At 33.3% G+C, this 25,647-nt stretch overlaps 3 protein-coding genes across 10 annotated transcripts in view; 1 reads left to right on the plus strand and 2 right to left on the minus strand.

Moving 5' to 3' along the window:
- Positions 1 to 411: 411 nt before the first annotated feature.
- Pfk (ATP-dependent 6-phosphofructokinase) overlaps positions 412 to 25,647 on the plus strand; it is a 314,693-nt gene continuing 289,457 nt past the window's right edge. For 7 of the 8 annotated variants that reach the window (XM_072543581.1, XM_072543586.1, XM_072543587.1 and 4 more), the window contains exons 1-4: positions 412 to 532; positions 707 to 805; positions 861 to 945; positions 1,006 to 1,114. In XM_072543581.1, coding sequence (XP_072399682.1) covers positions 713 to 805; positions 861 to 945; positions 1,006 to 1,114 — 287 coding nt within the window. In that variant the 5' untranslated portion in view covers positions 412 to 532; positions 707 to 712. Of the gene's footprint in view, positions 565 to 706; positions 806 to 860; positions 946 to 1,005; positions 1,115 to 25,647 lie in introns of all 8 variants that reach the window. The other variant, XM_072543584.1, reaches the window with a different exon arrangement.
- Positions 5,082 to 8,893, minus strand: LOC140449933 (uncharacterized). The gene is made up of 5 exons (XM_072543349.1): positions 8,824 to 8,893; positions 8,294 to 8,722; positions 6,820 to 7,056; positions 6,435 to 6,753; positions 5,082 to 6,373 (listed from the first exon to the last, which is right to left on the minus strand). The coding sequence occupies exons 1-5, from the start codon at positions 8,891 to 8,893 to the stop codon at positions 5,506 to 5,508; spliced, it is 1,923 nt and encodes a 640-aa protein (XP_072399450.1). The 3' UTR covers positions 5,082 to 5,505.
- On the minus strand, positions 7,786 to 10,871 carry LOC140450143 (uncharacterized). The gene is made up of 2 exons (XM_072543590.1): positions 8,780 to 10,871; positions 7,786 to 8,722 (listed from the first exon to the last, which is right to left on the minus strand). Exon 1 carries the CDS (start codon positions 10,532 to 10,534, stop codon positions 9,428 to 9,430), a length of 1,107 nt encoding a protein of 368 aa, XP_072399691.1. The 5' UTR covers positions 10,535 to 10,871; the 3' UTR covers positions 7,786 to 8,722; positions 8,780 to 9,427.

Below are 25,647 nucleotides of genomic sequence, written 5' to 3' on the forward strand. Positions count from 1 at the left end.
TAATTCTCGACATTCTTAAAATCCTATATGACGTCAAAATTAGTGACGCACTGAAAGAAGGGTTTGGGACAGACTGTACCTCCATTACCACTTTTCTGTATCTTTTTAAACATCTGAAATATCGAACTCTGGAGTATAAGTTAATTAACCTGTACCTACGTGTAATAAAAGATAATTAAAACTTGACTTATAAAGGATATCTATGTTTTATAAAGGATAAATATTATAATAACATAATTTTATCATCTCTTTATAATTACTATAATTAAATTAGCCAAATTATATAAAAAAACTTAAAATTAAAAGTCTTTCCTATACAACTACATTCAAATGTTGCGGGAATAAGCGATCTTGACTACGTCATGCGCGAAAGCGAACCGATTTTGGAACATTATGTATTATACCTTGTGTATTCATTGTACCATGACACACACACAATCCGATCAGCAGGGGTCACCTTGAAAATATAAGTGATAGGATAGGATAGATTTTTAAAGTTCTTCCTGGCCTTTTATAAAATATATTACAAATAGTACGTAATATTAATAGTAATTTTGAAACGAAGTAAGCTCAGTGTGTAATTATTTCAAAAATGCCAAAATTTGCAGTGAATAATTGTTTTTGAATAGATAACTTAATCTTTGAGACTCTCATCTTTATTCTTATCCTTATTTTTTGTTATTTTGATGTTTTATTTAAAATTTAGGCTAAAATGACAGACAACTCTTCAAAATCCAAGTTTATAGAACGCGGGGCCTATAAGGGCAAAGGTCTTGCCGTATTTACAAGCGGGGGTGATTCTCAGGTCAGTTTACTTAATTAAAAACATTCCCTTGAATAACCCAAACCTATTTTTGTAGGGCATGAATGCAGCTGTAAGGGCTGTTGTTCGTATGGGCATATATCTTGGATGCAAAGTATATTTCATCAAAGAGGGTTATCAAGGTACAATATTTCACAACACAATAAATATAATGTTCTACTTACAAGTGTTGTTTTTAATAGGAATGGTAGATGGTGAAGATAATATTGTTGAAGCTAACTGGTCTTCTGTAAGTTGTATTATACATAAAGGAGGAACTATAATTGGTTCTGCTAGATGTCAAGACTTTAGGTAAGAATAATGAATTTTATACAGATATTAAGTATGAATCCCGTTTCTAGAATTTTTTAGCTTTTATTTTTATGAATTTCTTATATATGCAATTAAATTATTTGGCCAAAGATTTTATCAGCTGTATAATATTTTTGAATAATGCATATCAATTGATGTTTCAAATATTTTAGTAATAATTTATCAATTATTTAGGGCAAAAAAGAAAGAAATTCTTATGATTAATCTCTTCTAACAGTACAAAAAAACTTTTTTCCTTTTATCACAATGCCTAAATCCTAGAGCTAAAGTTTAATTTTTGGAAAAAAATGGTAAAAAGTAACCATCACTGTTACAAATAACAACTACTGGACTGATAATTGACTCATGGATACTAAAAACAATGTATTACATAATCATATTTAAATTGTTAAATGCTTTGTAATTATTACTTAAAATTTTGATTTAATGTTTCTTTATCTCATAGTTGTCCTTCTAGATGAACAACTGATGATGTGTATGGATTCATATAACTAAATATGTTTGTGAAAAATTCTGATATTTTTTTCCTTTAAAAGTTAACTTTTTAAGTGGTAAAAGTATTCATTATTAAGTTTGGTCTTAAATTGAAAAGAAAAACTTGGGTGTTCGAAACTTTAAAATATTTATTCATGATTATATTTAATCTAGTAAGTGCATAATAATTAACATTTCATTTTTATTTTATTGCCATTTCTTCTTAATGATAAAGTATAAAAAGTGATCACTAAAAAGTCAACAGTTTATATAATTAATATGGAATTAAAAATTGAGTATATCACTGGCACAGTTATATGTTTTAAAATGGAATATGCTAATTATAAAAATGAACTAAAAAGAGGGCAATGTTCTAATTTAAATGCATTATAACCAAAGGTTATTGATTGTATTAATAGAACTCTTTATATTTGTCAACCAGTGAATCTTATTTCGAGACTCATCTCTAAAATTAAGAAATTGGGTAAATATATATAAAAATATATATAAAAAAATTCACATTCTCCACATTTCTCAACTTTCGGAAAAATGAGAAAAACTGTTTACTATTGAAGGCCATGGAATAATGCTTCAATTTTTTTTGCGTAACAACCTTGTTGTAATAGAAACTTTTTGCTCAAATTTTATGGGTGTATTTAATGAAGATTGTTTTGTTAATTTAATTGAAAATTCAGACAATGTGAGTTTTGTACCAAAATATGGTTAACTGTTAGTTTTGCACCAAAATCTCATGGATAATGTTAGTTATGATCCAAAATATTTGAACTTTGCTTTATTTATATTTTAACCTTAAATTAAAAACTAAAACCAAGAAAAATAAGGTGATTTATATTGATTGTTTTTGTATTGATTGCTTTGATTGTTTTACACTGTTTAGAATATCATATTTTTAAACATTAAGAATGTTGACTTCTTCGATATGTTCACAAACTGACTCGGGTTCTATATTGTCATCAGCCCCATCGATGACATTTTTGTAGAAGAGTAAATCCTCATTGTCCCTCCACTGGTCTCCATAATGCTTCTTCAACAAGTTGTTAACATCAACTTTCTTCACTGGTTTCGTTGAGTTTGACAAAGGAATCAAGTTTGGATTCATGTTGAAAAGCAGTTTTCCTGGCTTGGTTAAAGACTTTGTCACGCCCAAGTCTGACTTGTATGTGTACTCACCTCTAACGAGAACATTTTTATATTTAGTTCTTGTCAGAATAATTCTTTTGCAGGTCCCCAGTTGAAAATGAAATTGTGCCGGTTTTTTCATGAATACATCCTTTTCTTTCTTCCAATCAAAGACGTCACAGTCTTGGCCAACCTTTACTACTTTCGAATGTTCGGCTATAATATCAATGTACTCTGATAGACTACATTAAAACACACAACCCAAGTTTGGCGTGATTGGTTGGTGGGTGGGTCCCAATTTAAAAATTGGCGGGTTTCATGTTTATTAAAATGACAATTGAGATATTGGCACAGTATATCGCTAAAGTTTTTATTATACTGTGGTATTGGTACAAAGCGGATGATATTCACATTTTAGGATTAAGCTGGCTATTTCAGTTTTATTAGAAATCTAATTATTTTTCTTTTGAGATTATTTAGTTAAAATTAAATTCTGACTTGTTTATTTTATTTTGATATGCTAGTGATGCTTTTTTTATTAGGTATATAGATATTGTTTATATTAGGTAATTTTTTATTAAGATTTAGAGGTTCCTCTTATTCTTTTTATTTCTAGAACATTCATTAACATTATTATTTTCGTTAGCTTTCTCTATGTAGGATCGGCTTCTTTAATTATTTTCCTCTCTGTTCTTTTCTCTTCCAGGGACTAAGTACCTCTCCGCTTTTTGTATGAGATTATGGTTTTTCAGAAACATGCAATTGCTGTTCATCCCCTTTTTTTACTGCCCTACATTCAGTACCATACATCATAGCTGGTCTTAAGGCATTCCTATACAACTTACCTTTTAGTTTTCTTGGTACCTTTTTTATCACACATCAACTAATTTACCTCTTTCCTTTACCTTTAATTGAAATATAGATAAAACGGTAATTCCGATCCTAAAAGCCGAAAATTATCTTTTGGGAGTTCTTGTCTATCCAAGCCAACTACTCTATCTGGACTTGAAATATCATCTTTAAAAGAATATTCTAAATATTTTGTTTATATCCAACTTAATTTTAATTCTTTTTCTTCAAGGACCTGTCTTCACTACTATAGTCTTTTCTACTAATACCAAGAAGGTTCAGTTGTTATCTAATCCAGCACAAATGAGAATAAATATGGGCTTAACACGAAACCCTGATGAAGCCCTATTTTCACACAAAATTTGCCAGTTTCACCTGCAATCGTTCTAACACTAGTTGTTACTTGCTCATACATCACTCACATATTCAACCGGCACTTCTTTCCTACTTAATCTCTGCCACAGCAGGTTTCTGATAACTTCATCATGTGCTTTCTGAAGATTAATACAGTATACTCCCTTTATAACGAACACGGTTATTACGAGGTTTCGCTTATAACGAGGTACATTAGATGTCCCATGAAATTTCTATTGAACTATAACCCTTTATAGCGAGGTAAATTTGCTTATAATGAGAAAAAATAAGATTGAAAAACGTGTTTTTTACGTTTTGGCCCGGTGGTAGCTATAAATAAATACCCTTTTTAATTGCGGGCCGCCCGCAATAAACTTCTTACAATTTATGATTCTTAGTCAGAAATGTAAAATTTATGATTCACAAGTGTCATTGTATTGGGTTGACCATTCACATGTGTTTTAAAGGTTGTCAGAAACTTTATCCTAGGACAAAACGCAAATGAAGAAGCATAAAACTGTTTCACATCTTTAGAAAATATGATAGATAGAATACTGGACAATTTAAAGCAGTCAAAAATGACAAAATAACTTTATACGCTTTATACATATTTACAGAATACAGATTTTTTGTTTTAACGTATATCATTGACAGTAAAAGTAAACAACTCTTTTTTGTTTTAATGCATTTCATTGACAATAAAAGTAAACAACTTTGTTTTAAAAACGCCATTCAAACAATATTTATTAGCATCTTATATTGCTCCGAATGGCTTCACTATAGAAAGTTAATGTTTTAGAAAACTACATATTCATATGTATGCACAGTATTATTGTTGTTGGATATAACGAGATCCGCTTATAACGAGGTAATTAGTCTGCCATTTCAGTTCTCGTTATAGAGGGAGTCTACTGTAATACTATGTGCAAGTCTATCTCTTTCACTCTAAATTTTTACATTAGCTGTCTTGTAATAAAAATTGCTGTTGTAGACCTGCCTTGCATAAATCTAAATTGACATTTATCCATTTTCATTTTTGAGAACCTTACACTAAATTCTGTTAGATTTCACCAAAAATAAAGCTGAGGTTTACTGGAAATAACTATTGCAAACCAAATAAAACACTAAATAGCTGTTTAAAATGTCTTTATTCTTTATTAAAAATCTGGGAAATCAAAGGAGGGGGGGCGTTATTGGTGCAATGGCGAAGGAAAACCCCTCTAAACCTCGCCTAGGGCCCAGTACATCCCGATTTAAAAATAAAATTCTAATATAAAAGTGTATAAATAACATCATTGCCTATTTTAATGTACAAATTTTACCTTTAAAATTCAGATCTAACCATAAGTGTGACTACATATAATCTTATAAAAAATTACACTATATTACTAATCAAGTAAAATGTATAATAATGTTAAATTGACTAACTTTCTTGTAAATAGAACTTTATATATTGTTATAGAATTAACATTTCTTGTTATAGAACTATAATAAAAATTCAATACAGATACAAAACAAAAAATACTTGTGAGCTAAAAAATTGTTAAACGAATTTAATGTTTACTCAGTTCCTTTTTTTTGGAAGGAAAATATTCCTGTTTCTCCATTTTTCGCTTCATTGTAACATTCTTTGCCTCTTCCTGAAATTCTTTCTTCACTTTCACTTTAATTTTGTCATGTAATCTTGCAAAACTTTCATCATCTAAGTCTTCCATGTTTTTTACTAAATTTACCAAGTTTTCTATTTGAAGACTTCGTTTGGTTTTTTCCTGGATGACATTTGTCTGTTCTACCTTCCCTCTGACAAACTCATTAATTTCCTCCTGATGCCTTGATTTGATAATTGAAGTTACTGCCAAACACCTTGCAGCATCATCTAAAACAGAGTTAGTTCCCTCGCGCTCCTCATGCATTCTTACCAAGTGCACATGCTTACACAAGGTATTCCTCACCACATATTCGGCACACTCACACTGGTAGCGATGAATACAAATTTTACATACTCTACAATACAATGTCTTACATTCATTTTCACATACTTGCCTTATATTTACATTATATATTTTATTAGGATCTCTAAATAACTTTACCTGAAATTGGCCATATACCTTCACATTTCTCTTAACCTCTACTTTGTTTTTCATCGTTTCTGCCATTTTGTGTGCTTTTGCTATAACCCTATCTTGATAATTGTTCGCATTTGGTCTTTCAATGTCTATAATCCTCTTCCACATTTTGATGTCCACTAGATCGTCTATTGTGTCCAATAACTTTTCAATTGATACTGCAGCATTTCTTCTAAGGTGGTTGGTCTTCAGTAGGTTGTTGAAAGATTCTATCGCCATGTTTGTATTGATTCCTGAATTTCTTCTGTAGCAATGGGCCCACATTTTGATTCTCTCTTCATTCTGAAAGTAATACCTACAAAAAAAAAATATACTTAAGGATGACTTAAAATGTATGATTTCATATATTTATTTACCTTGCCAGATAATTAAAAAAATCTATCTCATTTGCCTCTGGTAATTTGATTATATATTTGTTGCACAACTCCATAAATCGATCTTCATCCGTTTCATTAATAATTCTTTTCATCTCAGTTTTCATCTGTTTCTTCAAAATTGGATCCTGTATTTTCTTCTTCCCTTGAATATTCCAGTTTCTCACTACATGCCAGGTACATAAAAGCTTTTTTGGTTGGTTGCCCATAATCTTCGCCCATGCATTATAATATTTTCCATTATCATCACTCATAAAATGTTCCGCATGAATTTCAGTCTGTATTCTATTCTTGAGGGCACCTAAAAGTTTTTGAAAATTATTTTTACTTACCAGTTATAAATTGTCATTACTCATATAATACATACCTAAAAAAACCTCTTGAACTACTTGGTCCAATCTGTTTGACAGTAAGAACGCAACTGGAAATCCTGTATTCCTGTCATCTTTAATAAGCACCACTGTTAAATCCATTCCCCTCTTGTTTGTGCCGTGTGTACCATCCATACAAATTATGCTAGGAAATTCTCTTAATTTATCTTCCATTACAGAATTCATAAATCCTAAGGCAAAATCTTCTTTTTTAAGTACATCATGTTGTTCTCCTAATAAAAATAAAACACCAAATTTATAGTTTACTCAAAATTTATAGTTTAGAGATAATTAAAGATAAATTAATAGTAAGAGACTGAAATTTTATTGTATATTTTAATAGGTAATCATTAGTCCTATTTTTTGAGTTCAGTTGAGTTCTTATTTAAAAAAGATAACTTAAAGCAGCAATGTGGGAAGAGATAAGTAGAAGCAGAAGATACTCAAGAAGGTAGATAGAGTAAATTCATGAGGAACGATAATCAATAAGTATGCAGACAACTAGCTTTTGCAAATGATGTTAACATAATAGTAAGAACAAAGTATAAAATATTAAAGAGGAACTTAATCAGATAGAACAAACTGCATGGACAAGTAAACTGAAAACCAATCGAGCTAATATAAAATACATGTAGCTGCGAAACAGCAGGTAATCAGTGATTACAACACCTAACTATAGGATAGTATAGCACTCAAGTGTAAAAAACTTTATATAGGATAACTAGTTATATGCAATACTAGTGTTAACAAATAATTGGGTAGAAGAATCTCCATAACCAATAAGAGTTACCATGGCTTAATTAAACAACAAAGGTCAGGTAATAATACAAGAAAAAACTAAGTGCCAATTATATAAAACCTTAATAAGATAAGTTATTCACATATGTATCTGAAACATGCACACTTACTAAAAGCGAAGAAAGCCAATAGGGTAATTCTGAAAGACAAATCTTGAGCCACATATATAAACCAGTAACAGAAAATTGTATGCGAATAAGATATACATTTTAACTATAAAGGGAATACCAGGATCTCGATATCATAATATTCATACAAATAGGACAACTTCAGTATAAGAAAAGTGTAGAACTAATGAAATAAGATGTAATCCCTTTCAAAATAAACAAATAATTCCAGTTGGAAATAAAACAAAAGGAAGATTAGATATAAGGAACAAATAAAGCAAGACATGAAAATTTTAAAAATCAAAAACTGGAAAAGCAAAGTGTGAAATAGATCAGAATGGAGAAGTATTCTTAAACAGACTAAGACCCAAAAAGGGTTGTCTAGTAAAATAAAAAACTAGTAAATTTGCCCCATAAATCAGCACCTCCATTACAAAATTAGCTTTCATGTAAAAAACCAATAACTACAATCTTAGGAGATATATTATTTAAAAATGTATATTGAATAAATGAATTGAATTAATTATAATTGTGGTAGGCATAAAAAAAAATGATTGGTCTTTACCTTCCTTCTTGAATAAAAAAGCGTAATTCTTGTTGTTAACATTCCATTCCTGAACCTTTAAAGCCGTTGATACCATATCATTTTGATCTCGTTTCTTATATGTATTATACTTCCTGGACAAATTTGAGAGATCTTGACTTGTTAATAAGGTAAGTCTTTCTAGTTTTGGTGTTTCCAATTTTCTTGAATCTTCTAAAATTCTGCTAGATGGCACCCCAGATGTTAACTTCTCTACAATCATTTTTTCTTCTGCTTTTGACAGATGCATGGTTCTTAATTCCTCTTTATGTCCAGCATGTGTTTTCCAATAACTGACTGAAACTTGTCCTTGATCTCTCAGTTTGCAAATCAGCCTGGAGGGACACACTCCTTTAATTTTAATTGATCCAGCAGATTTCTCTGTCCTAATTTTATAGTTGGGCTTATATCCTAAATATAGATTAGTGTAAGTTTTAATTACTTGAAGTAACAAAGTACTGGACCTACCATTCAAGTTACTTCTGTTACAATCATAGTATAATATCTTATACTCCTTTTTTTAAACTGCTCTTTGTTTAACATAACTTGTCTCAAATTTCTGGATGTCTTTCCATGTCTCATATTCTTGTAAACTAGAAAATTCAAAAGTTATTAATTCAATACTCACCTGGTGGTTTTCCTTTAGATGTTTTAATAAGTTCCCATGGCTTTTTAAATTAGTTTCTTGTTCACATAAGGGACAAATAATGTGATTTATTTTCTTATTCGACACATCTATTTTATGTATACTTTTGATATGATGATTTCGTAATTCCACATTTTTAAATATTTTGCTGCAAAGATGGCAGGCTCCTGAGTTAATTTCATAGTTTGTTGAAGTAGATGGAATAGGACTTGTTGAAGTAGATGGATAGACAGAATCCATAATTGCTTTCTAAAACAAAGTCTTAGGTAATTAAATATGGTGTTCTAACGAACAGATTTTTAAAACAATTTAACAGATTTTTAAAAATAAATGAGAAAAATTTAAATTAAAATTTTTTGTGTGCTTGCTTATTGGCAAATTGGTATAAAACCGCCTAATCAAAGATGTTTAAGCGCCAAACCACAACGCCAAACAGAGAGATACATAACCTGCGACAAACAGTTGTCATTTTAATAAACATGAAACCCGCCAATTTTTAAATTGGGACCCACCCACCAACCAATCACGCCAAACTTGGGTTGTGTGTTATAATGTAGTCTGTACTCTGATGGTTTGTAAATCACCTCTTTTTTTCTCATAAACTTTTCTGAGACTCCAAATACTCGATCTGGTGGAAGATAGCTATGACCTGTTATGGGAAAAAAGAACTCCACCGTTTTTACATTTTTTGGTGCATGTTTAGAAAGCCAGAAACAAACCATGGCCACGACTATTGAATTTTTGTTCTGACCCCCACATCCATCGCTTACTAATCGCACAGTAGTAATAGGGCTTTTCATTTCTGTTGTATTAAGTGTATCAAAAACAAACGAAGCAATTTCATTAGATCCTTTTTTAAACTCGTTTTCTGTCCAAACGTAGGATGTCACATTATCTGGAGTCAGTTTACTTTTAGAATTCCCTTTGACCACAGTGAAATTGTAAAGGTAGATTTGCCTACTATAGTAAGTGGCTTGATCTGGTAATTTGGGCAAGGGTAGATTTTTTTGACAATCAAAACTGAAAATCAAAATTTTTGGGTCAGTGCATTTTAGTAATTCAAAAAAAGCCTTAGCACGTAATTTATGAACACGTTTTTCAGTCATGAGCTCTTGTTTTTCGTTGCCTTGCTTTGCGTGTTTTAATCGTTCATCTAACTGCAAACAAGTAGAGCAAACGTCTACCCTAGGGGATCCGAAGCCATGATTGTACTTCGTGTTGAAAATTGACCTAAAGTACCAGTGTGTTACTTTCAAATCACTCTGATCTTCTGTGAGTGAACTGATATACATTTTCCACATTTTTCTAATATTTAAATCAGCAGAAAGATATTTTCTGCCCGTGTGTTTGGCACAGTAGTGAGGCTCTGAACATTTGAATCTATTCATAAAATTCATTACATGCGTTTTCTTATGAAAACTTTTAGTAGAAACCCTGTCACCTCCTCTGTTTTCTTTACTAAGCTGACCGGTTTCATTTACCCGAAATCGTGAAACCTGAAGTACACCTATGAACGTGTTAAGGCATACAGGCATCATGGATTTATCTTTTAAGCCTATAAAATATTTGGTCCTCATAGGTTGTCTTTTGTACCGTCCAGAAGTTGGTCTTCTTCTTTTAACTTTACTGATGAGGAAAACTTCAGAATAAAATTATCTTGGTAAACCTTATCTTTTTGAGAGTAGAAGTTTTGATGAAAACGTCTAATGTCTTGAAATGGAACGGTAGCGCATTGAAATTGTCTTCCATCATGGTTACAAGAAGGAAAATCCGGCATACCTTTCGCAGAGTACCTACACAAGAAAAGTATTATTAGCTTTTTATTCTCACAGCTAATGAGCTAACAATATTTTTCTTGGTTCTAGATGTAGTGAAAATGACTTAAAAACAACTTTGATAAGACTAACCTACTAATATTTTAGACTACTAACAACTAACCTTGCTAATTTAGATTTGTTTCGTTTCCACTTCTGGGGACTTATTTTTCTTTTTCCTTGTTTGACCAGTCGAGGGTTCTACTAGTTCATCCATTATGCACCAATAATTTAGTTTATTAACTAGTTATAAAAGTCGTATTATTTAAACCACAATCATAAAAGCGTTAATCAACCTTCACAAGCACATGTAAATACCACAAGTGAGGTGAGGTTAAAAAAACCGTTGACAAAACATCACCAGAGTGACTACAATCACGTGATGCGCCCTACGCAGTCTGATTGGTCGAATTGGAGAATGTTAATTTTGCTGCAAATCGTGTGTTGGATAATGTGACTTATGTTTCAGAACATCTTTTTCAATATGGTTTTTCGATATTAAAATGTGAGTTTTGGTTCAAGATATCATTACGGTTCGATTCGCCTTTAAAAGACGAATTCATTGATATACATAACTAAAAATATGAAAATTTGGGGAATGTGAATTTTGCATCTACACACTTCAATGATAAAGTATAAAAAGTGATCACTAAAAAGTCAACAGTTTATATAATTAATATGGAATTGAAAATTGAGTATATCACTGGCACAGTTATATTGAAATGAAATTTATTTATGTCTTTATTTAATTTATAATGTCTTTATTAAAAGGTTCTTATTTTAATTTATTAAAAAGCACAATAATTTATATCAATTTATTTAAAGAATAATACATAACTTATATAGCCGAGCGTAACAATTAAAATCGCGGGCGCGGTCTTCAGATATTAACTGGCCCCTTCAATGAAAAATCCGTTATTATATATGAAAACACAACTGGCCTAGAATTCAGGAGAATCCCTCTGATTTAGACTAGAAGGTCAATCCGGGTCATCGTTTCGACCTTTTCTTTCAGGTAAATTTCCTGCCAGCTGCTAGAATTATCTCTTACAATCTACAACATATTAGTGAATAAAAAAAAACATGTTTACAGGTTTTTAAATATGACTCATATTTTTACGTAACATTGCCCCCCTCTCAAAAGATGGTTCCTCCTGGAACCTTATCAGGACTAGAACTGGAACGGTATGCTGGTATCGGCAACTGACCCTCTTTTACAACTTCCAGTTGTATAAAAATGACAAGGGACGGTTTTCTCTCCGCACCAGTAACTATGTGGATTGCAACACCTGGACTTCGGTGTCTTTAAAGATCTCTTCCACCATATTTCGGATAACCCTCCAATCTAATTGGCGGCACTCCAACTTTGGCATGGCTAACTTTTGCACGTCGGACTCTAGTACGTGCTCTCTCAATTGAAGTAAGGCTTCCCATACATCTCGGTAGGTAGGTTGGTCACGGGCAGTGTCTTTTGTTACCAGGTAGAAAAGGTAACGTGATGCATCTTGGAGTTTCAAGGTTTTACCGGGAGCTGGCACCTGGCATTGAAGTTCTGCAACTCGACCAAACTTCCTTCGAAAGACGGATGCCAACCCTGGTGCGTCTTTGATACTGGCCGGGATGGTAAGGGCCAGCGAGTAGTCATCGGGGAGCGCGAGTAGATCTTGCTTTTCTTCAGTGGTAACACCATGTCTTGCTTTACCGGTACCTCCGTAGGCACCCATGAATTCCTCAAACGTGAGGTCAGACACGTCTTGGACTTGGTTTACTTCCACTTCTTCATCTACGTCGTGGTCACCATCGAAAGACGCCAGCCGGTTATGGTGTACTATCATCGGCTTTCCCCTCGGAATCTTGCTTATTCGGTAGATGACATCGTTGATCTTCTCCATAATTAAGTATGGGCCTTCCCAAAACTGCTGCAATTTGGGAGAACGACCTTTTCGCTTCTTGGGATTATACAGCCAGACTTTGTCGTTCTTCTTAAAGCAACCCTTTTCGGCTTGTGTATCGTACCGTTTCTTCATTCGGTCGCTAGCGATCTGAAGGTGGGAACGGACCAACTCATGTACATTGTCCATTCTTCTTCGTAATTCGATCACATAATCTTCGCCTGCTACATCTTCTCCAGGTCGACACCCAAACTCTAGATCACAAGGTAGTCGCATTTCGCGTCCGAATAGGACTCTGGCTGGTGTCTGGCCCGTTGATTCGTTAACAGCAGATCTGTAGGCCATTGTGAAGAACGGAAGATATTGGTCCCAGTCTCGCTGATGATCGGACACCATCTTTGTCAAATACTTGCCAACTGTCCTATTCATCCGTTCTACCATACCGTCCGATTGCGGATGATACGCGGTAGTTCTTGTTTTCTTCATGCCTAGTCTATCACATATTCCTTGGAATAGATCGCTTTCGAAGTTCCTGCCTTGGTCACTATGGATCTCCAAAGGCACTCCAAATCGGCTGATATATTCTTGGATCAACTTATCTGCAACGGTGGCGGCCTTCTGGTCTGGAAGTGCGTAAATCTCGACCCACTTAGTGAAGTAATCCATTACTACCAGCATGTACTTGCCTAAATTTTCACTTTCTGGAAATGGCCCAGCGATGTCCAAAGCTATTCTTTCAAACGGGCTTCCAACATTATATTGTCTCATAGGAGCTCTCCTTTTTCGGTAAGGCTCGTTACTCGTGGCACAAATAGTACATTTCTTACACCAGTCTTTTACATCGTCGGAACTGTTCATCCAATAAAACCGTTCCCGAATTCGCTGAAGGGTTTTCCTTACACCAAAATGCCCTCCCGATGGACTGTCGTGTAACTGACGAAGTACTTCGGCTATTCTGCTCTTTGGGATCACCAACTGTCTTCTCTTCTCTGAACCGTCATCATTTTCCAGGACTCGTTTGAGCAAGCCATCTTCGATGATAAATGAGTCCCACTGGGCCCAATACGTCTTAACTACTGAGCATAGGTTTGATATTTCTTGCCAAGGTGGTCGACGGTTTTCCTCTTTCCATTTTCGAATTTTCTGTATAACTGGATCTCTTTCTTGTTCTTCTCTGATCTTAGTAGGCGTCCAGTCGTCGTTGACCATCGTTGTTCTTAGCACTGCTGCTTCCTTGGATTCCGTTTTGTTGCAGTGGGAACACTCTGCTGGGCATGGCCTTCTGGAAAGAGAATCAGCGTTTCTGTGGCTAACTCCGGCCCGGTGCTCAATCTTGAAATCGTATTCTTGGAGTCGTTCAATCCATCTGGCTATCTGACCCTCTGGATTCTTAAACTGCATCAACCACTTAAGGGCGGCATGGTCGGTTCGGATTAAAAACTTCCTTCCATAGAGGTATTGATAGAAGTGCTCTACTGATTTCACTACTGCCAGAAGTTCTCTTCTCGTGACGCAATAATTCCGTTCATGTTTTGAAAGAACTTTACTAAAATATCCGAGGACTCGTTCCTGTCCTCCTTGAATCTGAGACAGCACTCCTCCAATTCCCACATTACTTGCATCCGTATCTAAGATGAACTCTCCTTCTGGCAGTGGATACCCTAAAATTGGTGCTGTTATTAAATGCTTTTTCAACGTCTCAAAGGCATTTTGGCAGTCTATATCCCAGCGGTAATCTCTTGCTTCCTCCGTAAGTCGCGTTAATGGCTTAGCGATATCTGCAAACTTCTTAATAAACCTCCGGTAGTAAGTACATAGTCCAAGAAAACTTCTCACTTGATGTTTGTCAGTTGGTTTTGGCCATTCCTTAATGGAATCGATTTTTCCCTTATCCACGGCCACTCCTTCTTTACTGACTATATGACCCAGATAATTGACTTTACCTTGAAATAGCTGGCACTTCTTGGGGTTTAGCATCAATTGGGCAGCTTTAAGTCGATTAAAAACGTTTTCTAAATTCCTCAAATGATCTTCGAATGTCTCCCCCAAGACGATTATGTCATCTAAATAAACCAGGCATGTTTCCAAGATAACCCTCTCAACACATTTTCCATAAGACTCTCAAATGTCGCAGGAGCATTACAGAGTCCAAATGGCATAACGTTGAATTGCCACAATCCAGATCCTGTGGTGAAGGCTGTCTTTTCTTTATCTACTGGGTCCATTTCTACCTGCCAGTATCCAGACTTCAAATCCAAAGTAAAAAACAATTTACTTCCAGCCAATGTGTCCAATGTGTCATCGATCCGAGGCAGAGGATAACTATCTTTCTTGGTAACGTTGTTCAGCAAACGGTAATCCACACAGAACCTCGTCGTTCCGTCTTTCTTCTTAACCAGGACCACCGGAGAGACCCATGGGCTCGTAGAAGGTTCTATCACCCCGTCTTTCTTCATTTCCTGAACAATCGTTTCAGCTTCCTCTCTTTTCGCCTGTGATAATAGTCGAGCTGTTTGACGAATTGGCTTAGCATTACCAGTATCAATTTTATGCTTAACAACGGTAGTTCTTCCCGTCTTTCCTCCTTTCGGTACGAAAATATCACGGTACTGTCGAAGAAATTCCCTTAATTTCCTTTTCTCCATCTGATTTAGAGACTGTCCTGCAACTGCAACCATTTGGTCGAATTTGTCGTTGGAATTATCAGATGTTGTCGCCTGACGGATTATGGATGTCACAGGTACACAAGTTCCTACTTTTGTCTCTTTCTTGATGGTCACTGGGTAGTCGTTGAAATTGATAAGTCTCACAGGAATTTCTTTAGCCGAAGTCACCAATTCCTTTCCAATTATGATTCCACGGCCAACCTCATCGTCGTGGTTCCAAGGCTCCATCATAACAGGTGTCCCTTCGTCTACAATTCCCTGTAGTCGCGCTACTATGATCGTTTCGCTTCTCGCAGGCACGACTGTATCTTCTTTAGTGGCTGCTTGCACAGTGTTGTTATTATGTGGATGAAGAAATACCTCCTCGTTGCCAACTTTGATTACCTTATTCTTAAAATCCAATTGGAATCCATGCATATATATTACGCCCATTCCTAATATAACATCCTCTTCGATGTCAGCAACTATATCTGTATGGATGAACTTTTCTGCTCCAATTCCCAATTGTACCTGGATTTCTCCATGAATGTTGGCATTTTCACCTGTAGCGGTCCGAAGTCGCAACCTCGTTGGTAACAGTTTCTTACGGCTGTTTATAACTGTCGGGCGTATAATGGTTGTGGTCGCTCCGGTATCCACCAACAACGTATGCTTTTTACCATTTATTTCTCCATCTACATATACACTATCTTCACGACATTTCAAAGAAGCTATTAGTATAAGAGGGTCTTTGGAAAAGCTGCTCCCCTAAAGCCGACTCGTTCTGGTTTTCCTGATGGTGAGTTTCTTGATTTTATAGTCTTCGTTTTCTTACATGTAATACTTTTCATCATATTGACGAGCTGGTCAAGTTTATCTTCATCTCCTTCCTCTTTTACAGTCCTAACTTTACTGTACCCTCCAGAGGCCTGCGTAGTTGAGTCGTATTCGAGGGCGGCGGATAAGACATCAACCAGCGTCTTGTGACGAGCTAATCGTAGTGTTCTCTGCATTTCATGATCACAAAGACCATCAATAAACGTTTGAACGGCCAATTTGTCCATCATGTCTTCTGGAGCTGTTGGATAAGCATATCGTACTAATCTGGCAATATCTACCTCATATTCTTGAAGAGCCTCCTCTTTCTTCTGTCTACGATTTTTAAGCTGCGACTCATATACATGTTCCAAATGTTCGTGGCCATATCGCATATTTAACCTCTTCTTGAGTTGTTCGAAATCATCGGTCTCCTCTACGGCTATGGTCTGAAGCACATCTAAGGCATCTCCTCGAAGAGCGATAGTCAGGTTTACAGCCTTTTCTTTTTCAGACCATCCATTCGCTCTTGCGGCTGATTCGAACTGTTTCATGTAGTTGTTCCATGACGATTTTCCATCGAATGTTGGGACTTTCACATGGACAGAACCTCAACTTCCTTCAAATTTCGGCCGTGTTTCCAACTTACATTTCGTCTCTTCTTCTTTTGTCTCCACTGTAATTGGATTGTTTCCTCTCTCTGCTGTCCCTGTTTCCTCCATCTTCCTTTCCATCTCTTTAATCTTTTCTTCGAAGGCCAACTTATCGGCAGCAACTTGGTTTTTTAACGAAGATATGCTATCGTCGAGGGCAGACATCTCAGAAGTTACTTTAGAGATTTCCGAAGAGATGTTAGCCGAAACTTTGCTTTCCAGGGACGAAATCTCGTTAGAAACTTTGTTTTCTAATGACGCAATGTCACCAGAAACTTTGGCTACATCAGAAGAAACTTTCGAAATATCGTGAGAAACTTTGTTCTCTAATGATGCGATGTCACCAGAAACTTTCGAAATCGATGAGAGGACAGCATCTTCAAATATATAAGTCTCTGGATCTAGTCCTTCTTCTAGCAAAGCGTTCTTTAGTCGTTGGACTAACTCAGCCTTTTTTCCGGTAGAAGCTAATTCTCTGTCTTCAAGATGTCTTCTTAAATTAGTCACTGTCAGCTCATAAATCGTAGCCATTTTCACAATTTATTTTATATTCACTTTTTGACACCAATGAAATGAAATTTATTTATATTTTTATTTAATTTATAATGACTTTATTAAAAGGTTCTTATTTTAATTTATTAAAAAGCACAATTCAGGAGAATCCCTCTGATTTAGACTAGAAGGTCAATCCGGGTCATCGTTTCGACCTTTTCTTTCAGGTAAATTTCCTGCCAGCTGCTAGAATTATCTCGTACAATCTACAACATATTGGTGAATAAAAAAAACATGTTTACAGGTTTTTAAATATGACTCATATTTTTACGTAACAATATGTTTTAAAATGGAATATGCTAATTATAAAAATGAACTAAAAAGAGGGCAATGTTCTAATTTAAATGCATTATAACCAAAGGTTATTGATTGTATAAATAGAACTCTTTATATTTGTCAACCAGTGAATCCTATTTCAAGACTCATCTCTAAAATTAAGAAATTGGGAAAATATAGATAATGAAATGAACCAGCTCCAACAGCAATTGTCCTCAATAATTAATGTGATCAAAGAGAGCTTAATCAGTGAATTAAATTATCCATAGAAAATAAAATAATCTGATGTTTTATAACCTCAGGGAGGTGACTAACAAACCAAGTGTTAAAAGGAGGGAGAAAAAATAAAATTGATGCTAGTGTCTTAAAAATAAGTTTCAGGAAAAAGGATGATGTTACTGATGATAATTAGAAATTAAAAAAAAATCAACAGATTAAAAAGTTTTCATCTAACTGGATACCTACAACAGTGTACATAACATAGACATATATATATATATATATATATATATATATATATATATATATATATATATATATATATATTATACATGACATTTTATATACTGACATCTTAACTAATGCTTATAATTTAAACAACAATTTTTACATTAAAGATTCATTTGATTTTAGTTCTTTCATTAATAATTTCCAATTACCACAAAATTATGTTTTAGTTAGTTTTGATGTAACATCTCTTTTTACTAATTTGCCTCTTTAATGAATCTTTAATGTAAAAATTGTTGTTTAAATTATAAATATTTAAATATATACATAAATTTAAATAAATACATTAAAGATTCATTTGATTTTAGTTCTTTCATTAATAATTTCCAATTACCACAAAATTATGTTTTAGTTAGTTTTGATGTAACATCTCTTTTTACTAATTTGCCTTTAGATTTAATCATAAGTAGTGTTGAAAAACATTGGAATGAGATTTCACAACACATTAATATTGACTTATTACATTTCAAAACACTTATCAACTTTGTTTTTAATTCTAATATTTTTATATTTAATGGTGTATTTTATAAACAAATTTTTGGTAGTCCTATGGGATCTAGTCTTTCACCCATTCTAAGTAGCTATGTCATGGATGATGTTATCAGTGATTGTATCAGTAATTGCACTTTTTTCATTCCTTTTATTAAGAGATATGTAGATGATTTAGTTTTGGCACTTCCTAAACACAAAATTCATGAAACAGTCAACATTTTCAACAGTCATAATCAACATATACAATTTACAGTTGAGGAAGAGGTAGATAATTCTCTACCATTCCTTGACATGAGAATTGTAAGAAATACAGACAATATGTTGAAAACCAGATGGTTCAGAAAACCCATATGTAGTAATAGATTTATAAGCTATTACTCTCACCATCCAAATAAGATGAAAATGAACCTTATAACAGGATTAAAAGAACGTGTTTTAAAACTTTCTCATCCAGATTATCTACAAGATCTTCAATTATTAAAAAATATTCTAATTGAAAACTCTTATCCTCCAGATATGCTACATAGGATGCTTTTTTCTAATATTGGTAATATAAATAATTTAACACCATTTTTTGCTCAATCTCAAAATATTGTATCTAACAATCAGAACATCTATTATCATTCACTACCTTTTATACCATCATTAACACCTAAATTAATACAAACACTAAAGGTTATTGACAATATAAAAATAGCAACAAAGAACATCAAAACTATTTCATCTTTATATTCTAAAACTAAATATCCTATAGACAAATTTGAAAAAACGAATTTAGTATACAGCATTAGTTGTACTCAGTGTGAGGCTGAATATGTTGGTGAGACCGGAAGAAATCTTTCAAATCGCATTATTTCTCACAAAAGTGATTGCAGAATTAAAAAACCATCTTGTGCTTTGGCAGAACATGTAATCGATAAAGACCATATTATGGATTTTGATAACATTAAAATTTTATGTAGTGAAAGTAATAAATTTAAAAGGACTTTTTTGGAAATGGTTTGTATTAGCAAAAGTGATAATAGTTTAAACAAAAGATCAGAAATTCAAAATTTAAGCAAAATTTATAATTATATTCTTTCTTTATGATTTATATATAAAACTTGTAAAATGTCATATTTAATTCTCCATATATCTGTTACATTCTTTCAGACATCTGTCAACGGTGAATAAATCTTCTTCTTTTTGTTACTAAACAAAAAAGAATGTTTAAACGAAATTTTACTTTTGGCAATATAATTGCCAAAAATAAAAATTTTATGTTGGCATTTATGACATTGAGGCTATTTGTAATTGGTTGCTATTTGAACTTATTTATAAATTCAATTATTTTTGTATTAAAAAAATGTTTTCAAAATTATAAAAATTTTCGGAGAAACATTTATTAGATTAAAGCATTTTTGTATTAAATATTTTGAAGATGTAAGCAGTAATTTTTACTTACTAAACTAATTTTTATTTGGTAAGTTAACAAAAATTGTTTTTTCTTTTTAGTTCAACCTTGTAAGTATTTTGTCTTTTTTAGCTCTTGATAATAATTGTAAACACAATTGAAAGCTCGAGAATTAAAAAATAGTTAACCAATAGCCCTTTTATTGATTCCAACCCATCCAAAACAGTTATATATATATATATATATATATATATATATATATATATATATATATATATATATATATATATATATACAGTAGACTCCCTCTATAACGAGAACTGAAATGGCAGACTAATTACCTCGTTATAAGCCGATCTCGTTATATCAGACAACAATAATACTGTGCATACATACAGTGTGACCCATTTAGATTGGAAACACCTCTATAAAATTTGAAGTTGTTAACCGATTTTAACCAAATTTTTTTTTAATGTCATGTAATAAAAGGTCTATTGCGGGACAAAATAGGAAATATTGAGTTAAATTTTCAGGGCAGTCTACGATACTTTTTCTTCGTCTAAAGTTAAGAATTTGTATTAGCGATTTTTTTATTAAAAACATTTCTACACCACTCGATTTAAAGTGGCTTCAAATAGCTATGACAGAAATTTCATTAAAATATATTTATTAATAACGAAGTTATGACAACTTAAAATTTTAAAACTCACTAAGCTGCGTGTCAAAAAAGAACACCCTGTATCAACAGATAACCATAAAACTGATTATTTTTCAAATATTTTTAATAATAAACCACTACTAGACAAAAAAATGTTTAAAATAGCATAAAAATTTAATGCAAGTAACGCACTTACATTATTATTAACTTTACATGCTACAACTTAAATCTCAGTTGCCATGACAACGATATTACTGTTTGATATTATTTGTGTCATACAAATTTCAGTGCTAGCATAAATTTATGCATAATATCTGCAACAATATTTACTTCAAATTCTTTTAATAATATTTTGTGTCATGGCTGCAAGATTAAGTTTGAGAGAAAAAATTGAAATTATACGTCTTTTGGGAGATAACGATAGAAGTGCCAGGGAAGTTTGTACAATATTTAATGACAGACATGTGAATCGTCCTAATAAAAGGACGGTAAACAAAATAAATAGAATATTTAATGAATATGGTGCAGTATCAAAATTAATTTTAAAAAATAACCCGTTACAAAGAAGAAGAGGAAATGATAAAATCATTTTAGATCATTTCAGAAATAACCCTAATGCCAGTTTAAGGAATGCTAGTTTATATTTGAATGTGCCTCGAGAGAGTATTCGACGATGTCTTAAGGTAAATAATATTAAACCTTACAAACCAAAATTCTTACACACATTACAAGAAGGCGACGAAGCAAAACGTTTAGAATATTGTTTATGGGCCCAAGGGAAATTATTAAACAATATAAATTTTCTAAAAAAACGCGTTGTTTACCGACGAAGCCACTTTCACTACAAAAGGAATAGTATCATTACAGAATTGTCGCTATTGGACAGCAGATAATCCCCATTGGGTAATAAACTGTAAAAGCCAGTATTCTCAAAAAATCAATGTCTGGTGTGGTATAATACTGAACGAGCGAGTTATTGGTCCTTTCTTTTTTAAAGAAAACTTGAACTCACGGAACTTTTTAGAATTTTTAAACACCGACTTGTGGGATGCTATTCATGAGCTTCCAATTAATAAACGATTAAATTTGTATATCCAGTTGGATGGGTGTTCTGTTCGTTACGCCAGAACCGTGAAGCAATAGTTAAATGAAAATTTTCCGAACCGTTGGAGAGGCCAGGGTAGTCCGTTGATAGATTGGCCACCCAGATCTCACAATTTTAGACTTCTTTCTCTGGGGAGTTATCAAACAAAAAGTTTACCAAACCCGTGCAAGAGACGAAAACGAATTTCGTGCAAGAATTCGACAGGCATGTGCAGAAATTACTCCCCAACAACTAAGAAATTTGATTAGAAATATTCATAAACGCTACGACAAATGTATCCAATTAGATGGTGGATTGGTAGAGGCAACTAGGATTAAACTAAAATTATGTTTCTATGTTTCTGTTAATACAGAATGTTTTTTTAACGTTAATACAGAGTGTTTTTTTCTTAGTGAGTTTTAAAATTTTAAGTTGTCATAAGTTTGTTATTAATAAATATATCTTAATGAAATTTTTGTCATAGCTATTTGAAGCCACTCTAAATCCAGTGGCGTAGAAATTTTTTTAATAAAAAAATCGCTAATACAAATTCTCCATTTTCGACGAAGAAAAAGTATCGTAGAATGCCCTAAAAATTTAACTAAATATTTCATATTTTGTCCCGCAATAGACCTTTTATTACATGACTTTAAAAAAAAATTTGGTTAAAATTGGTTAACAACTTCAAATTTTATAGAGGTGTTTCCAATCTAAATGGGTCACACTGTATGAATATGTAGTTTTCTAAAACATTAACTTCCTATAGTGAAACCATTCGGAGCAATATAAGATGCTAATAAATATTGTTTGAAAGGCGTTTTTGAAAAAAAGTTGTTTACTTTTATTGTCAATGAAATACATTAAAACAAAAGAGTTTTTTTTATTGTCAATGATATAGGTTAAAACAAAAATCTGTACTTGCATTTTTCCCAACTACATAATGTATAAAGCCCATTTTCAAGGATAACATAAACTATTGCTTCTGCAATTGGAAGAATTCTCTCATTTTTGACTGCTTTAAATTGTTCAGTATTATTCTATTTATCATATTTTCTAAATATGTGAAACAGTTGTATTTATTGTAAAGAAGTTTATTGCGAGCGACAGTTATATTTATTGCGGGGCCGTTTAAAAAGGTATTTACGTCCGGGCCAAAAACGTAAAAAAACACGTTTTTCAATTGTATTTTCTTTCGTTATAACCAAATTTGCCTCGCTATAGAGGGTTATAGTTCAATAGAAATTTTACGGGACATCTAATGTACCTCGTTATAAGCGAAACCTCGTAATAACCGTTTTCGTTATAGAGGGAGTATACTGTATATATATATATATATATATATATATATATATATATATATATATATATATCTACTGCATAAAGTAGACTCCGCCCATGTTAAAATTAAGGTTCAAGTGAGCTCCGTGGTGAAGTGGACACCGATATACGGAGCTCACTTGACCATTCCATAATATTGGCTCTGTCGATTCGTTAACATGTATAGTTTCATAATTTTTAAAAATTTTGTAGAGTCCATAAGTAGCTCTGTATCATAAATGTATATCGCTTAGTTCACGTGTATATATTATAGGGGTCGTTCAGATCTTTTTCACTGTATATTGGAACCATCAGTATATGAACGTGACATGCGACGCAGAACGTGAAATGTCGCGTGAAATGACGTGACATTCGACGCAGGACGTGACATTCGACGTAGAACGTGAAATGTCACGTGACATTCGACGTAGAACGTGACAGTTATGTGACATTCAACGCAAGACGTCGCTTGACATACATAGAGTAATGGAATTTAAATAAAACAACAACAGCAACATAAAACAATGTAATTTTTATTAAAAGAACTATCACTAAGAAGGAACACAGCAATCTTTATTCGTATATAGTTACAATTTTGTTTAACAAAGTTTTTAATTGTTTTAATAGGCCGTCTTCAGGGCAGGGTATTCCAAAAAGTTCCCAGCTAAACGTTCCTGCTGCTACAACTCTACGTGTGTATTCGCTATACTTATAATAGGTATTGTTCTGGAAAAAGTAAATAAACCCATCCGTATAGCGGAATGCTGATGTTATTTTATCTGGTAGTCCTGGGAAGAGATAATTTATTGGTCCACGGTTGAAGACATCTTCAGCTTCATTAAATTCAGTATAAGAATTATCATTGTATAATAAATACGTTTGGCCGCTGTTTGTTTGAAACAAGGCATTTATTTTGGTTCTCGCAGGTATAGAAGGAAACATAAAACGTTTTTGAATTTTTAAATTGGGAAAAGATGCAGCGTAATACTGATTATTGCTTATAGTTACTAAGTGTCCCTCGGAATTCTGAAAAACATGTGAAACGTGCGTAGACCTTAACTCTTTGGGGAGATAATCCGTAATTAATTCAGGATATTTTGGAAGGCGCACCTCATTTAAATCAAATTTCCATATATACGGGCCAGATCCAACGTACATTCGATAATTTGGAAATTGTGGAGATGTAGCTAGAAACATGAAATCGGGATACTGAATTAGACATTTTTTTTATTGCAGGTGTTTTCGGCAAATAGGCCCTGTTGTTTAGTGCAGGTGTTTTCGGTACATTGCTCCTGGTTTGCGAAATTGTTCGCGTAACTGGTGTTGTTGTTGGTATGGGAACTGTTTTTGGTCCATATAGCATGCTCATTGCCTTTTTATCATCATCACCAAAACTTGGCACATCTTGGTGATACCAAGCATACATAATAGACGAATCACTAGTACTATGTTCCAGTCCGAGGGAATGACCAATTTCATGCATTAGGACAGCCAAAAAATTGACTTCACCATCAGGAGCTCTGCCATTTCCTACATACCACCGTTCATTAGCATCAAGATGAATTTGACTTCACCATCAGGAGCTCTGCCATTTCCTACATACCACCGTTCATTAGCATCAAGATGAATTTCGGTACATTCACCGTTTGCGCTGGGATAGTATGCGTGGGCCAATACTTTTCCGGGGCCATCGAAATTAAATGAACATTTAGAGGTTCCTTGACAACTTGCTCGAAAATTATGATTATTTGGCACCACAGTTATAGTAGTATCAGGCTTTGAAGAAGGTATTATTACTCGTTTAAACTTTAAATTAGATATTTTCTCCCATCTAGCGAAAGCTTCTGCAGCAAGATTTATATAATCGGGATTACTAATAGCTTGAGGGAAATACCAGCGTAAAATCGTTTTATTCCACTTCGAATGAATTGCATAGTTATTGTCTCCAACAGAATATCTAGGCTTATTCATCATATTCATAGTATCATTATTTAATGTTCCGGTCACCGGAAGATTGTATTTTTCTTGAAATTCAACGAAGGCCATATCTATACTAGAAATAGCATTACTTGATGTATTTAGATATCCGAAACGTTTAAGAAAAGAACTAGCATATTCCAGAGTGCTATTCTCTGCACACACAGATACAGAGAGCAACAATAAGACATGTAAACAGACAAGCATCTCGATTTATACTAATTTCCAAAAATTGTTAATACAGTAATTTATACAAAAATCCAAACACACACATCTTCTGACTGAAGAAGTTTTTGTGTAATATTAACCGTATTTTTATAAAGCATATATTATATGTGGACCATGTCACCAACGTTGAGGTCCTACAGCGCATGACAAAAGAAAAAGAAGTGCTTAATTTAATTAAACAACGTAAGCTTGAGTACCTCGGCCATGTGATGCGGAACGAAGAAAAATATCGAATTCTTCAACTTGTTATGCAGGGTAAAGTATTTGGCAGAAGAGGACCGGGACGCCGTCGTATCTCGTGGTTGAAAAATCTCCGACAATGGTTTGGGATGACCTCAGCGGAGCTGTTTCGCAGAGCAGTCAACAAAACCATGATAGCCTTGATG

Source organism: Diabrotica undecimpunctata, chromosome 9 (assembly GCF_040954645.1).
Source record: "Diabrotica undecimpunctata isolate CICGRU chromosome 9, icDiaUnde3, whole genome shotgun sequence".
Taxonomy (NCBI): Eukaryota; Metazoa; Arthropoda; class Insecta; order Coleoptera; family Chrysomelidae; genus Diabrotica; species Diabrotica undecimpunctata.